At 48.1% G+C, this 13514-nt stretch overlaps 1 protein-coding gene across 1 annotated transcript in view; it reads left to right on the forward strand.

The window, feature by feature from the left end:
• The first annotated feature begins 901 nt into the window (after positions 1 to 901).
• The window catches only part of LOC126535795 (proton channel OtopLc-like), an 84929-nt gene continuing 72316 nt past the window's right edge, over positions 902 to 13514 (forward strand). The window contains exon 1 of the mRNA XM_050182605.3: positions 902 to 1353. Within this exon, the coding sequence (XP_050038562.1) occupies positions 1031 to 1353 (323 nt within the window). The 5' untranslated portion in view covers positions 902 to 1030. The remainder of the gene's footprint in view (positions 1354 to 13514) is intronic.

A 13514-nucleotide genomic window follows, 5' to 3' on the forward strand; every position in this document is an offset into this window, starting at 1 on the left:
TATACTCATATAGCGCCGTCACTTCAGGGCTAATTCTTCGAGGTCACATGAAGTTTCTTCAAGTGCAAGCAATATATATACGTATATATATATATCGATAGACAGATAGATAGATAGTTTACATTCCAGTACTCAAAACGTTATAATGGTTTTTTGCCATTAGAATGCACCATCACATATAACACACTTTATTAAAAGCACAAATGGAACATCAGAAACAATCAACTAAGCAGTTGGCTCCCAAATTCAGGGGAACATACTTGGTCATGCATTATTATATAAAGTTTAGGAAGACAGCCTTTTTGGCCAATTAATATTACTGCATACCTTCGCGGCCAAATAAAGAATGTGTGCCGCCTGCGGTGACGGCAGAGTGAAAAGACAAACGCATTTTTTAGTTAGAATGGTCGCGGCAGCTCTCGCTTATTTCTGACATTCAGCCAGACACAGACACTCTTCGCGCCTAGATGAAACACGTGTTTTGTGACCGGAGAGTGTCACGCTTTATTTCGTTAGACTCAGATGTGATTGTCTGAAGAGATGGTTTGAATGGTTCAGCTACAGAACACCTGCAGGTTCAATTAACACACCGTGCGCCTCTTCGACAGCGCACGCGGCCGTGGCACACCTATGGCGCCCTATGACGCGTCACTTGCCAAGCAGCTGTGCAGTTTGGTCAGCTTCGCAAAACCCAGCTTACATCACCACATCACTGCCTACCTGTGGCGCGTTCTACTCAAAGCGCCGCGGTTCAAAGTAGTCGCATCATCCAACAGCGCATTCGAACAATCACACGCAAGTGCCAGCCAGTGTTGAGAGATGGCGCCAGCGTCCGAGGGTCACGCAGGCGGTGTTGATGGCCGGTCTTGGCTCACGAAGGGGCGGCGTGGCTGGTGCGATGTGCGTGCGTGTGAGTGCGTGCGGCGTGCCGTGCTTGTGTCCGCGGAGCATCGCTGTGGCGGCGCGGCGGCCGATTTGAGTGGCCGCTCGTCGCGCAAGCCTTTTGTGCTCGGATGGTGGCGTCCGTGCGATGGCCGCGTCAGATGACGACCGCAGCAGCATCAACCTGAGCCTTCGGCTACGCGCGGGCTCCAGCGGCTCGCGGGACTCCTACTACATGGACCTGGACCGGGGCATCGACTCCGACATCGAGATGGAGCCCCTCTCGGAGAAGACTGCCATCGAGCTCGTGAGACTCGGCGCACCGCATCTGCCTCCGGCTGGCGTGCTTCCCGAGATAACCGTGGACCCTGGGTCCACGGCCACTTCAGAGCAGCTCGAGTCCGACTCGTCGGCCGGCTGTGCCAGCGAACCCTACCTCGAAGGGGACTACCCCGGCAAGAACGCCAAAGAGTGAGTGCCTGCGCGTGTTTGATGCAAGCTGAGCAGCCTGCACGGGCCGCGCCCCCACTTCCCGGGTGTTGTCGGCGCGTGTTCTTTGCTGTTGACAGCCGCTGTTGTTAACGGCGCGTTGAACTGACGCGAATGTTTCGCTGAGAGCAGACGGCGACCTGCGCTGACCCTGCGACGAGCGCAAAAAGGGGCTTGTCGTGACGGATTGTGGCGGCCGCATGCAAACTTTACTCGTTTCCCTCTCTTTACATGTTTTATGCGCAACTTATAAATGGGACGACTGCGCGGACGTTGCGCTGCGCCTTTTTTTTTTTAAGTAGGTGCTAATCTACAAGCGTGTTGCAAGCTGACGGTTATACATTGGCGATAATTAAGAACGGAAACGATGCTCTTTTCCGGGTTTTGTAAGAAATTTTGGTAGACTACACGCATTACAAATGGTAAAACTGCACTTTCTTATTATTGGTCATTTCGTGGTAAGTGGGCGTCTTTACGTATCTATGCTTCGTAAGCAGCTGGCATCTGTCAAAATGGGTATTATCACGGGAGTGTCGTCTGTTAAGCTGTAGGAGATAGCTTTTATTTTTCTTTGCAATTTCGAGTTTCAGCGTAAACCTTTATTCGGCACGGAATGGAGCTTTGCTCTAATTATCTTGGAAAAGGAAAATTATTTCATATTAAACTCCTCTGACTAGGTCCATATTTCGAGTCAGTCATATTAAAATGCGTTCACTTTGCGGTAAAAATGACTTCCTCTCATGGTTTAGAAGCGTACTATGTTGGGCTAGTTGGTATATAGCATAGCATATTCGATTTAAGGCTAAACCCCATTAGCGCGATTTTGTGCGCGACAGCGACGAGCGACGGGTTCGCGCGACGGATCGGGCCGTCGCTTGAACAGATCGCTCGGTCTTGTCGCGCGATCGCTCGGTTTTGCAAATCTAGAATTCGTCGCTCGTCGCCCGGAAGTGCTATGAGCGACTAGCCAATAGCGCAAAGCCGGAACTGGATGTACATAACTCTAGTACTTCCGATTGTCGCACGGAACGAGCAAACGATTGAATTTTTATACGTGCAAGGTTAAGAACCTACTGCAAGACTTTCAGGAATAGTTATGCTGCTTTTTACAGTAAAATACATCAACTTAAGTTAATAAAGCACGCGTCACGCTAGTTTCGGCGCCTATATTGCTGCTCTCATACCGGTAACACTGGGGAGACGTCGCTCGAAGTCATCGCTCGCATGGGGTGCAACTTGTAGGCGACGAGCGAACGCGACAGCCATCTCCATCGCGTCGCTTGTCGCTGTCGCGTGCAAGATCGCTTGCATGGGGTTTATACTTTACGTGGCGCAAGGTAAAAAAAGAAAAAAAAAAAGAGCGCCAGCTTGTAGTCTGTCTTTTTTTTTTTTTACTTGTGGGCTTTTACCTTGCGCCCCATACTACGAATTCTTCTCGTTTTACATTCGACTGGTTGCTACCGCACTCTGACTCGGGTTCGCACCCATACCGAAGACTCTCGACATTGGAGCCAGCGAAAGCATACCCGACCAAATGTTCAGCTGCTCCGCGAGCAATCGGAAGAGCCACGTGATCAAAATTTTCCCGGATCTCGGTCGCGCAAGGTGAGAGCGCCTGTGAGCGCCCTGAGCTTGAGCACGGCGCTCTAAACGAACCAGGTGAATGTGTTCGAAGCGCTCCACTTGGACAAGCCGAACCGCACCACGAGAGTGCTCTATAGATCGCTCAAAAATAACCGCTCGAATGTACCATCACATTTTAGTAATTAATGATACTACTTAGTAACTTAGTAGCACGTACACTGTAAACGAATGTACCCCCTTAAAGTTGTTTTACTGTGTTCATAACCAACATGCTTACACCCTAGGAAACGTGCATTTCCACAAACCAAAGCACCTGTAATTGAGTGCTTTGAGTTGCCATAACACCCTTTTCTGTATAGGGTGCAAATGGCATTTGCATCCATTGCTTATAAGCTTGCATGTACGCACTATTCATTGTCGCACCTTGCTATTCCAGTGAATAATCACTAGGCAGCGCCACATAGTAAAACTTGGAGCCACTAAAACGTAGTAGTTGCTGCATGGAGCGATACATTCACTAAAATCAGCTAGAAAAAAATCATTCCGCAGATTTGCATTATCAATTTATGATAGGGCGAAGGTCACAACAGCATTTCGATATCCAGGCATCTCCTATGCACATCAACAGAGCAACCACAACAGCACACATATGCACGGCAAACTCGCGTGCAGACACTGCTTGCGCTGCCTATATCCGTATATGCCCGTATACTTACTACCGTTTGTAAAGCCGTGGTTTTTTAACCTGCAATGCAAGGCCAGTGGGCGTATCTCTGCTCGGTGCAGTTAAATAATAAATTTCGACAGAATACTCTTTAGATATTGTCAACTAATAGACACATCAAAACCACACAGACCTGTTCATATAAAATCGCACTAGTCTGTATTCAGTGTCTTTCGACTAGCGACATCCAGATATCGGCATGGTTGTGACATGTACAAAGAACAGGTATTTTGATTGCCCATAACATTCTTAGCACCCCTAAGCACCAAAGGGTGCTTTCGGTGACTAATACGCTTTCACATAAAGAAAAAAATGTTTTCTTTTTGCAATCAAAACACCCTTCCACATGGTGTTTCTGGTGCTCGAAGCCTTCTTAAGGGTGCAAAGTGATTTACAGTGTATCCTTGTCTAAACATTACTTAGTAGACATAAGAGGAGCTGGAAACGCTCGAGTGCATCTGCGTAGAAACAGCACTAAGTTCTACTTTCCACTAACGAGTAAGCACCTCAGCCTAGTCACGTGCGTCCCCTGCGCTGTTGCTCTGTAAGCTGAAAAATTAACGTTTAAATGCATTTGAAGAAAAAATATTAAGACAGTTTCGCCCGACAGACGAAGCAGTGCCAGCGATCAATTGTGACATTTTTTTTACTGCAAGTATTGCTCTCGTACGCCGTTTGAGACAAGTCAGAATCCGGGGGAAAAATGGAGAGAAAGAAGAAGAAACGACAAAACCATTTGGTAAGAATTCTCTACAAGATTACGAAGAATATGAACGGGAATTTTGAAGGTCCACAGCTTTCAAATATTAGCTACTTGGCAACGTCCCAAATACACGCACTACAGTACACGTCTAAGATATATTCTTTTACGTCAATGGCATATTGTTTATTAATTTCGTTTCGAAAAATTCTCCATATGTAAAGGTCTGCTTAGGACAAAAAATAATAATAATAACCGTCATGGCGAAATCCGCTGTACAATTCGCTATAGCCGGTAAATGCGCTAGGCTGATTCTCGCCAGATGTTACGAAAAATCCGCTAGGTAATTAAGTTATACCTCGCGTCTGAGGCAGCCGCTCCGGGTAAAACGGGTACTGGTTAACGCAGTGACGATAAATAACTCTTTCATTATTTTTTAATGGTGACAATTATAATTACTGTGCCTGTAACGAAGTCGACACCCATAATTAAAGGTACCGTTACAGTCGACTATGGGACCCTTGTCTGTATGTTTTTATCCTACCTTGTAACTTTTAAATGAACTTAATAAACCTTCTGGTGTATGTGCAAACAACGAAAACGAAGGGCCGACGACAGAACCATGCGCCGTTTCGTGTCTCCACTTCGTTGTTTGCGCTGTAGTAATTGTTAATACCAGCTAGCCCAATTCACCGTTCCTCTAGACATTTGTACAACGCGCTACTGCGAAACCGTCACTGATGGGAACTAAAAAAATTTTCGAAATAGAGAGGAGCGAAGACCGGACGCCCACATGATACCCCGCTCAGACATGCGCATGTCAGGTGTACGCAGTGTGCGGGAATGAATGTAGTTTTGCAAACTACGACGTTGAGCGAGTTGGTGCATAACCATCAATCCTTCCTTTCCAAGTGGATACGCCTTGCAAATGCACCAGCTAAAATTGTAAGTTGCAATATGTGCTCTCAAGTGTAATCAGCTAAAAATTTAATTGTCAACGTTTTTTTTTTTAATTAATTGATCATGGGTTTCGATTTCTGGTGTCAGTAATCTCCGCTTCTTCGAGTAATCCAGCTGCAGACTAACTATAATATCTGCCGCAGGCGTTTCTAAACACCCTGGTATACGCAACGCGGCCAATATCTTTAAAACATGAACTGCTCTTTCTCTCCGTTTGTTCCTCGTTTCTCCTCACCTTTTGCGCCACAGATATTGACGACTTGAGGAAAGGGTCTCGCATATCTCCGGAAACGCAGCTGCGGAGCAGTCGCTTTGCATGCAAGTTCCGCCTAACAAGGTGAATGGCGCAGCAAACGAGCTCCTGAAAGACAATGTATAGAGCGCTGATTGGGGTCCTCTGTCTATGCGCCAGCTGTGCTATTCAAGTTTGACAGAGCGAAGGTCTCCTTCGTTCAAAACACGCCGGGTCGCTATGCGGCCGCCCGCATATATACGATATCATATAAAGGCAAATATTTTTTTTTTTTCGAGAAGGTTTTACTGCCGCTTCCCTTTTTAGGTGTGGCACGAACGCTCAGTAAGGAAAACAAAGAGTTTTCATCGAACGGTCGTGAAGGTAGAGTCAGTGAAAAGAAGCGACCGGAACGTTGACTATCTATAGCGTTTACAACATGAACACGCGTGAATATCCAGAAAATGCTGTGCGGGTGCACGCTTAATATCGCGTTGTGCTTGTTGACATATGATTGATTTATTGCATTAACTTAGCTAGGGTATGTACGGCAGTTGTTTGGCTACACCAAAACTGACTTTAGCCTCGCTGTATCTTCATGACCTCATGTCTTGTATCTGGCCCGCAACTTACCCAGGAGTTGGATGTAATCCGAAATAATTAATTCACGAGTTTTAGGGTCCCGCTGGAACACAGTGGCCAAGTGGAGGGCTCCGGTTTAATTTCTACCATCCGAAGTCCTTTAACACGTGCGTCCAAAGTGCGGTGCGCACAGACGTCATAATTCTCGCTTGTAATTCGTCATAATTAGTCATAATTATGACGTCTGTGCGGTGCGCACAGACGTCATAATTCTCGCAGTGTAATTCTCGCTTAATAAGCGAGAATTACACTGGGAATTGAAAGAAAAAAAAGAAGAGCACCAGCTCAACAGCGCAAGTACGCAAAGATACTGTGAAAAAGACTTGGAGCACGGTTAAGCTTCGCTTCTAAGAGTGGAACCCGATAGCTTTCAAAGATTCCTGACATGCTTCCCACGTTACCCGGCAACTGCCGCCTATGTAGCCGTAATGTTTACCGGGAAACGCTGGCGGCGTACGCTATACACGAAGGCGAGCTTTCTCGTAGAAAGGCGGCTTCATGCCTGGGCCGATCCCGGAGGTAGTACTCAGTCGCGTCAAAAAAATTACATCATTTTCAGGTTTGTGCTACTGTTTCGCAGTTTTAATGTTTAAGTCTGGGAAGATTTAACATAAAAGGTGCGCGCTGTCGGTGTTTTGTTTCGTGACGTTTAGTTGTGGGCTGTCATTATCAAAATTCCGAGGAATAACTTTGTCAAGAATGCAGGACAAGGTATGAGCTACTTTAGTAATAGAATGGTGTGGCAATATAACCCGCATATACCGCATGTCGAATAGCAAGGCGTGGCATATACATATACCTAAGTATATACGCCAATTTTCGCTCACAGACAACTCAGCCGACGCCGGATTTTCTGCGACACGGGGCGTTAATACGTGATGTCGCAGAGTCTTCAGTGCTGCTTTCAAGCAAAGCCAAGCTGCGATCCGTCTTCGTTCGTTGCAAGTCCTCCCCTGGAGATTGATTTGCAGTATGCATGCCGGTACGGATATTCTGCAAACGTCCAGCACTGCGCAATTGCGTAGGTCGAGGAGGGAACGGGCAAATGCAGAGGGCAACTGGTCCCCGCATTCGGTGTCGGGGAAGAGAGACATCAGCGGGTCACGATTGCAATCGGCAGGCGACCGCGTGCTCGACGGCCGGAGATTTCGTGAGTGTCCGCCGCTTTAGGGCTCGGCGCCGCACCCAGCCCGTGGGCTCGGTTCCCCTAATGGCGTTCGAATTTGCGATTCGGCCGCGACGCCTCTCCACTGTGCCGGTCACTGTGTGGGTCGCGCGACGGAGGGGGCCCGTTCCGAGTCGGGCAATCCAGCTTCGCCGTAGGCTGTTTTCCAGTTTCGGGTTCCTCGTGCCTTCTGTGCGTGCGTGCGCGCGTGCTTTTGCCGCGCTTATCGGCGCACCATTGGCGCTTCGAGAGCGTTGTTTGCTCAGGCACCATCTGGGAGCCTCCTCCTGCTCCCCCCCCCCCCCCCCCCCCAATCCTGGTGTGTAAGCTACGATGCGAAGAGGACGCCGTGGGGTTCCATGCCCTTTCCGCGTTGCCTGACCGTCTGTCGTGGTTGTGCATAGTGCCGTGGGCACAGGGGATGCGTGAACGCGATGTTCGTGTGCGTCGGCTGGCGCTGCAATTGTTGCATCGGGAGCTCGCAACAGCTGTCGGTTCGTTCATGACCATTTCTTGTGGTCGTGCGCCGATTACGATTCCGGGTCGCCAGGAACATCTGCCCTAGATCTGACGATAATCTTAGCGTACGTTTCTAGCGGAGGTTATTAATAAACGTTCAGCGTTCTTGGGTTTTGTTTTCCGTAAATGCGGCTAGCTTAACTTTTTTTTTCGGCGCTTAAAATCTTTAAATGGAGCATTTCCAGTTCGTTTCTTCTCTTTTGCTCTCCACTTGAGGTACTGTATAATCTTTATCTTTATTATAGAGCGTATTGTGGCTTTCTCGCAGATCACTTGCTTAACAGTCCACCTGCAATGATCGATCACTTGCATGACGTGACATGGGTCCACGTATAGAACCAGGCTCCCACAGGCACGATGGCACACTTATAGCGTAATCGCGCGCCAAGCGAGCGCGTGATCAGTCAGAACAGCAAAGTAACCACATGGAAGGTCTTTATAGAGCTCAGCGTCGCCCCGCGCCAGCGCGTATTTCACGCTACGCGAGGCGTACGACAGCGCTGCAATCTTGGTCAAAATGTGTTCTTTGTGGCAGTTGTTGACTAAAGCGTAAACACCGTGGCGCTTATTTACACCGTGGTAGCAACTAGGTTGTGGACGCGCTGACAAATTGTTTACATTTCACTTTCAACGGCTCGACAATAATAAGGTCATAAAGAGAAGAACTCGGAGCACAAAGCAAAATAAAACTGCAGTTGTTGGAGTTTTGCCCGACCGTAAAAGTCGGAATTCGGGCGCGCAACCTTCAAGGCAGGCTTCTTTGCTGAAGGCATGCGTCGTAATGATAAGCAAGGATTGACCAAGACGTAATACCGCAGGAACTGTCCACTGCGAGGTCTGCCTCCTTGCACTGTGTGCATCCACATCATCTGCGACCATCACTTGCATTTATTTTTTGTTGATTGCACAGAGCATTCAACAACGTCCTACAGAAAAGTACATTTCATACGCCTATTACGGTAATCTGTACCATTTAAAGTGTAACTGAGCATACGTAAAAAATATAAAAGAACTATAAAAGCTTGGTTTAGTTCTTTTTTGGACGAAAAATTACTTTTCATAGTCGGCACCAAGGTCAGAAGGTCACGCGCAAGGACGGGCCGATTTTGTCTCCCGAAAAATGTGCGCCTATCCCGGAGACAGAAGCAGATCGAAAAAGCCGACCTTGACATAGGGCAAACGAACACCGGATATAGTGCGAATGAAGGCGGCCCGATTGACCAGTATCGGATATAGTGCAAACAAACGTCCGATATAGTGCGAATTAAGGTAGCTCGATTTGCCGATACCGGATATATTGTACAGACAAACGCAGTACGAATTAAAGTGCACCTCGGCGTCAGGTGATGGAGGTGAGCGCCCAACACCAACATGCCGTCGTTGTCACGCTGTCGTCGTCATTCCGTCGTCATCACATCGTCGTCGTCATGCCATGGTCGTCATACCATTGTCTCAGCACACACTTGCGTCGTCTGTACCTTCTATAATTGCTCCGCATGCATAGATAATTATCAGGGATGGTTCCTTGTTCTTGTTCCCTAGCGAAATGGCGCAACCCGCTCTGGGGGATCGGCCATGATCGGGCTTTGAAAAAACTGTTAGTAGTTCTTTTTCTTATATATAATTTAGGGTGAAATGAAATAAGTATCTTGCAGATGGGACTCAAAGTGTATACCGTTACAGATATGAATAATCAGTTATCTAGGTATCTTGTGAATTTTGTGAGCCTAATAAGTATACATAAGAATTCTAGCATGCAATTCTTCTTGTCTCACGCGGAGATATGCAGAGGGCTTCACAAAGGTTCCTGAGGCTGTAAGACAGTACGGTAGTCCCAAAGGAAAGAATTACAGGAATAGTCAAATTCAAGCTAAGCTTTTGGAAGGGTTCTTCTAAAATCTTTTCATTTGAAGAATGAAACGGCGGCATGTCAAAAAGAAGTGTTGCAGAGATCCACTCTCATTGCATAAAGGGCACAAAAGCGATGTATACTCGGACCAGACCTGTGTAGGCAAAAGTTCAGTGGGGGGACTCGGCGTCGCAGTCTTGTAATTGTTACATCAATTTTTTAAGAGGAGAACCATTTGTTGTTCTAAGGAAAACTGAGATACGGGAAATCAGATGTTGCCGACGATGATTTCGCGAAGTTATTTGTAGTAGTATATTTTCGGAATCGCGGCGCAGTCATGAAAGCTGACGTAGGTAAAGTGCACAGTGAATTTAGATTTTTTTAATGAAATCTTTTAAAGCAGACAATAAATTTATGGCTTTTTATTCTTCATTAACCCATTGATGATTCGATAAGGCCAGCTGTAAGACCTTTTTGAATGTGCTGCAACGCACAAAAGTATTTGAATGCGTAGTAATTTGAGTCAATGGGCATACGAGCTCAAAAAGTATAGGAAATGGTCACTGCTTGTGCCCGAAATTATAGCAGACCAAGTGGAGATAGACAAATTACAACTAGCGAAAGTGAGATCTATTGTGGAAAGGGACTGACTACAAATAAATGTGGGTGGTCGTGCGTTAATGCATGATAAATTATTGTTAGCAGCCCAATCTCACAAACGTTTACCACTCGAATCGGTCTTGAACCCCCACGAAGTATGGTGGGAGTTAGTCTCCGGCGAATACGATTTCTTTTCTACAGGACGCAATTGCTGTATCTAGGACACTGGTATTCAGTATACCTCCGGAATTAAACGTTAGCTAAAGTCAGTGGGGTAAAGTCTGGAATAGAAATGTCTATAGCTAGAATTTCGCTTTCTAAAGTCATAAGGTATAAGCCATTTTAACCCGGTGCGCAATTTTTGAAGAGATAAATAAAATTCACCGCCGCTTCCAATCCGTGAAAATGGTCGAACAGCGAAGCTGTGTTAGTCACACCGACTGTTACACCATGCCAGTAAAACTTCGCCAGCAGTCTATATTGCAAATATTTTGTCTCAACATTCTTTCACCTCATTTTCGCTTTTGCGTGCTTCGTGATGGTGAGCATGCTTCAGGAGGTTTTTTTTTTTTTTGTAGTTCTCCCAGTGGTTTCCTTTTTTTTGCGCGTGAGGTCTCTGTCTGTGTTTTACCGTGTTTCTTTTTTTTTTTTTTTTGTTTACGTGCAAGTTGCTGCGCTCCTTTTTTGCGCGCCAGTAATGAGAGCAAGGTGTGGCGTGAAATGAAAACCATCTGATTGCTTCTTTATTCATTTTGTGTATAATGTTGTATTCGCCTGGTTTTGTGTTGTCTCTTCTACCGGTTGATCTTTAGTTGTCGTCTCTTGTGTCTGCACTGCTCGGTGTGCCTCCTCCGCTTGCAGCGCTTTGTCTGGTGTTGGGGTCTCGGTGCTGGCGCCCGTTATTGCGAATGGGTCGCAAGCCCCAAGGGTAGCGTTGGCCTGGCGGCCTGGGGCACTGGAAGCATCCGAAGGTCCCGGCAAAGCAAGAGTAGACTGGTAACAGAACAACTTGTTTATTCTAACATAGCAAAAGAGCGGCCGGTCAGGTCGACCGAAGTGGAGAGACGGGAGAGCACGTAACTCAACAGTACAAATCGGAGCCTCTCTCCTGGCGTCCGGGGGCAGCTGCTCTTATACTCTCGGTGTCGCGGGCCAGAAGGAAGGTCACGGGATGAGCCCACGCGACGGCGGAGCATGAGCCCACGACGGCGCGCACGGTCGAGCCGAGAGACATGGTGAGCCGAGTGTAGTGACGCATCGCCAACCCGCCGACGGACAGACCTGCTGGCTCCTCACTTGGGGAGCTCCGCTCCCCGGCTGCCGCGCTTTGACAAGCGTGGGCACACACACACACACGCACACACGAAGACACGTGGCACTGAAACACGCCTGGACACGCTTGGCGGGGAGGCGTTGCGGCGGCGTCGAACGGGCCAAAATGTCCGCCGCTTTGAACGAAGCCCCGGCGTCCGTTGCATCCGCGCCGGCATTACCGCGCGTTGTAGGCGAAACGTAACAGACCGCCCCGCCGGGGGAAGGAGATCCCGATGGTCAGGGGACTGCATCCGCTGTCCGGAGGGATGTCGCTCGATGATGCTCATAACCGAAGTCGGTCGTCCCTCGGCGTTTCTTGAGCGCAGCGCACAGAGAAGGCCTCGTTCTCACGTTCAGGTTCACACAGGACACTGCAAAGTGACTTCGGGAGAGTTGCCATTTCTTCTCTCGTTCCCAGCAAGCGTTAGAACTACGTCGAAACTCAACCGCTCAGTCAGCAAGCATGACACAACCCTCACTAAGCCATGCCAGGCTCTTTCCCCTTTTATACTACTGCCTAGTTCCTTACAGTAGTTTAGCAGCACTCAGAACGCGTCCACAAATCGGAAAATTGCACTAGAAAGCACATCATCACTTTGAAACACTACACGAAAGCAATAGGTTAAAAATCCTGCCTCAGGAAGAAAAACATCAGTAACAAGCAATTTTGAGGCTGATTCCCACGTTAGGGGCTTCGACTTAAGCCATCGGCGTTACCGTTGAGACTCCCCTTTTTGTAACGCACCTCAAAGGAATATTGTTGCAAAGCGAGGCTCCAGCGCAGGAGGCGGCCATTTTTGGGAGAGATGGTCTGTAGCCATTGGAGAGGGCAGTGATCCGTCTCAATGATAAACCTCGAGCCAGCTAGGTAACATGACAATTTCTGAACGGCCCACACGATACACGCACACTCTTTCTCGGTGGCGCTATACGCCTGCTCACGACTCGTCAGCTTACGACTAGCATACAGGACGGGGTGTTCTACTTCTCCATTTTCCCGTTGGCACAGTACAACGCCCATGCCTCGCTCACTAGCATCACACTGAACAACGAACCCTTTTGTGTAGTCGGGCGATCGTAGCACAGGCTGGCTTGTTAGGGCGCTCTTTAGGGCGCTAAAAGCTCTTTCCTTTGTCTCATCCCAGACGACTGTTTGCGGCTCTGTCTTTCTTAGAGCATCCGTTAGGGGAGCCGCGATATCAGAGTACCTGGGGATGTACCTCTGATAGTAGCCGGCGACACCTAAGAACGACCGAATATCGGTCTTCGTGCGCGGTTGCGGGAAGTCTCGCACAGCGGCCACCTTTATTTCAGAGGGGCGGCGACGACCCCGACCAATCACGTGTCCGAGGTAGACAACCTCGGCCTGTGCTAACTGGCACTTGGGAGCCTTGACTGTCAAGCCCGCATCGCGCAGGCGGGTTAGCACTGCCCGCAAGTGCGCCATATGCTCAGGCCAGGATGCGGAGAATATCGCTACGTCGTCTAGATACGGTAAAGCGAATTCTTGCTGTCCCCGCAACACTTTATCCATGAGGCTTGAAAAGCAGTATGGCGCGTTCTTCAAACCAAAACTCAAAACTTTAGGACGGAATGTCCCCATTGGTGAAATGAATGCCGCATACCTACTAGCCTCTTCTGTAAGTGGAACCTGCCAATAACCCCTGACAAGATCTAGGGTGGAAATAAACTGAGCGCTACTCACTCTCTCAAGGCGCTCCTCGATGTTAGGGATCGGATAAATTTGATCCTTAGTGATGGAATTAAGCCTGCAGTAGTCGACGCAAGGACGAGGTTCCTTGCCCGGTACCTCAACTAAAATCAAAGGGGAGGTATAATCACTCTCACCCGCCT

The sequence above is a fragment of the Dermacentor andersoni genome, chromosome 4, assembly GCF_023375885.2.
Source record: "Dermacentor andersoni chromosome 4, qqDerAnde1_hic_scaffold, whole genome shotgun sequence".
Classification (NCBI taxonomy): domain Eukaryota; kingdom Metazoa; phylum Arthropoda; class Arachnida; order Ixodida; family Ixodidae; genus Dermacentor; species Dermacentor andersoni.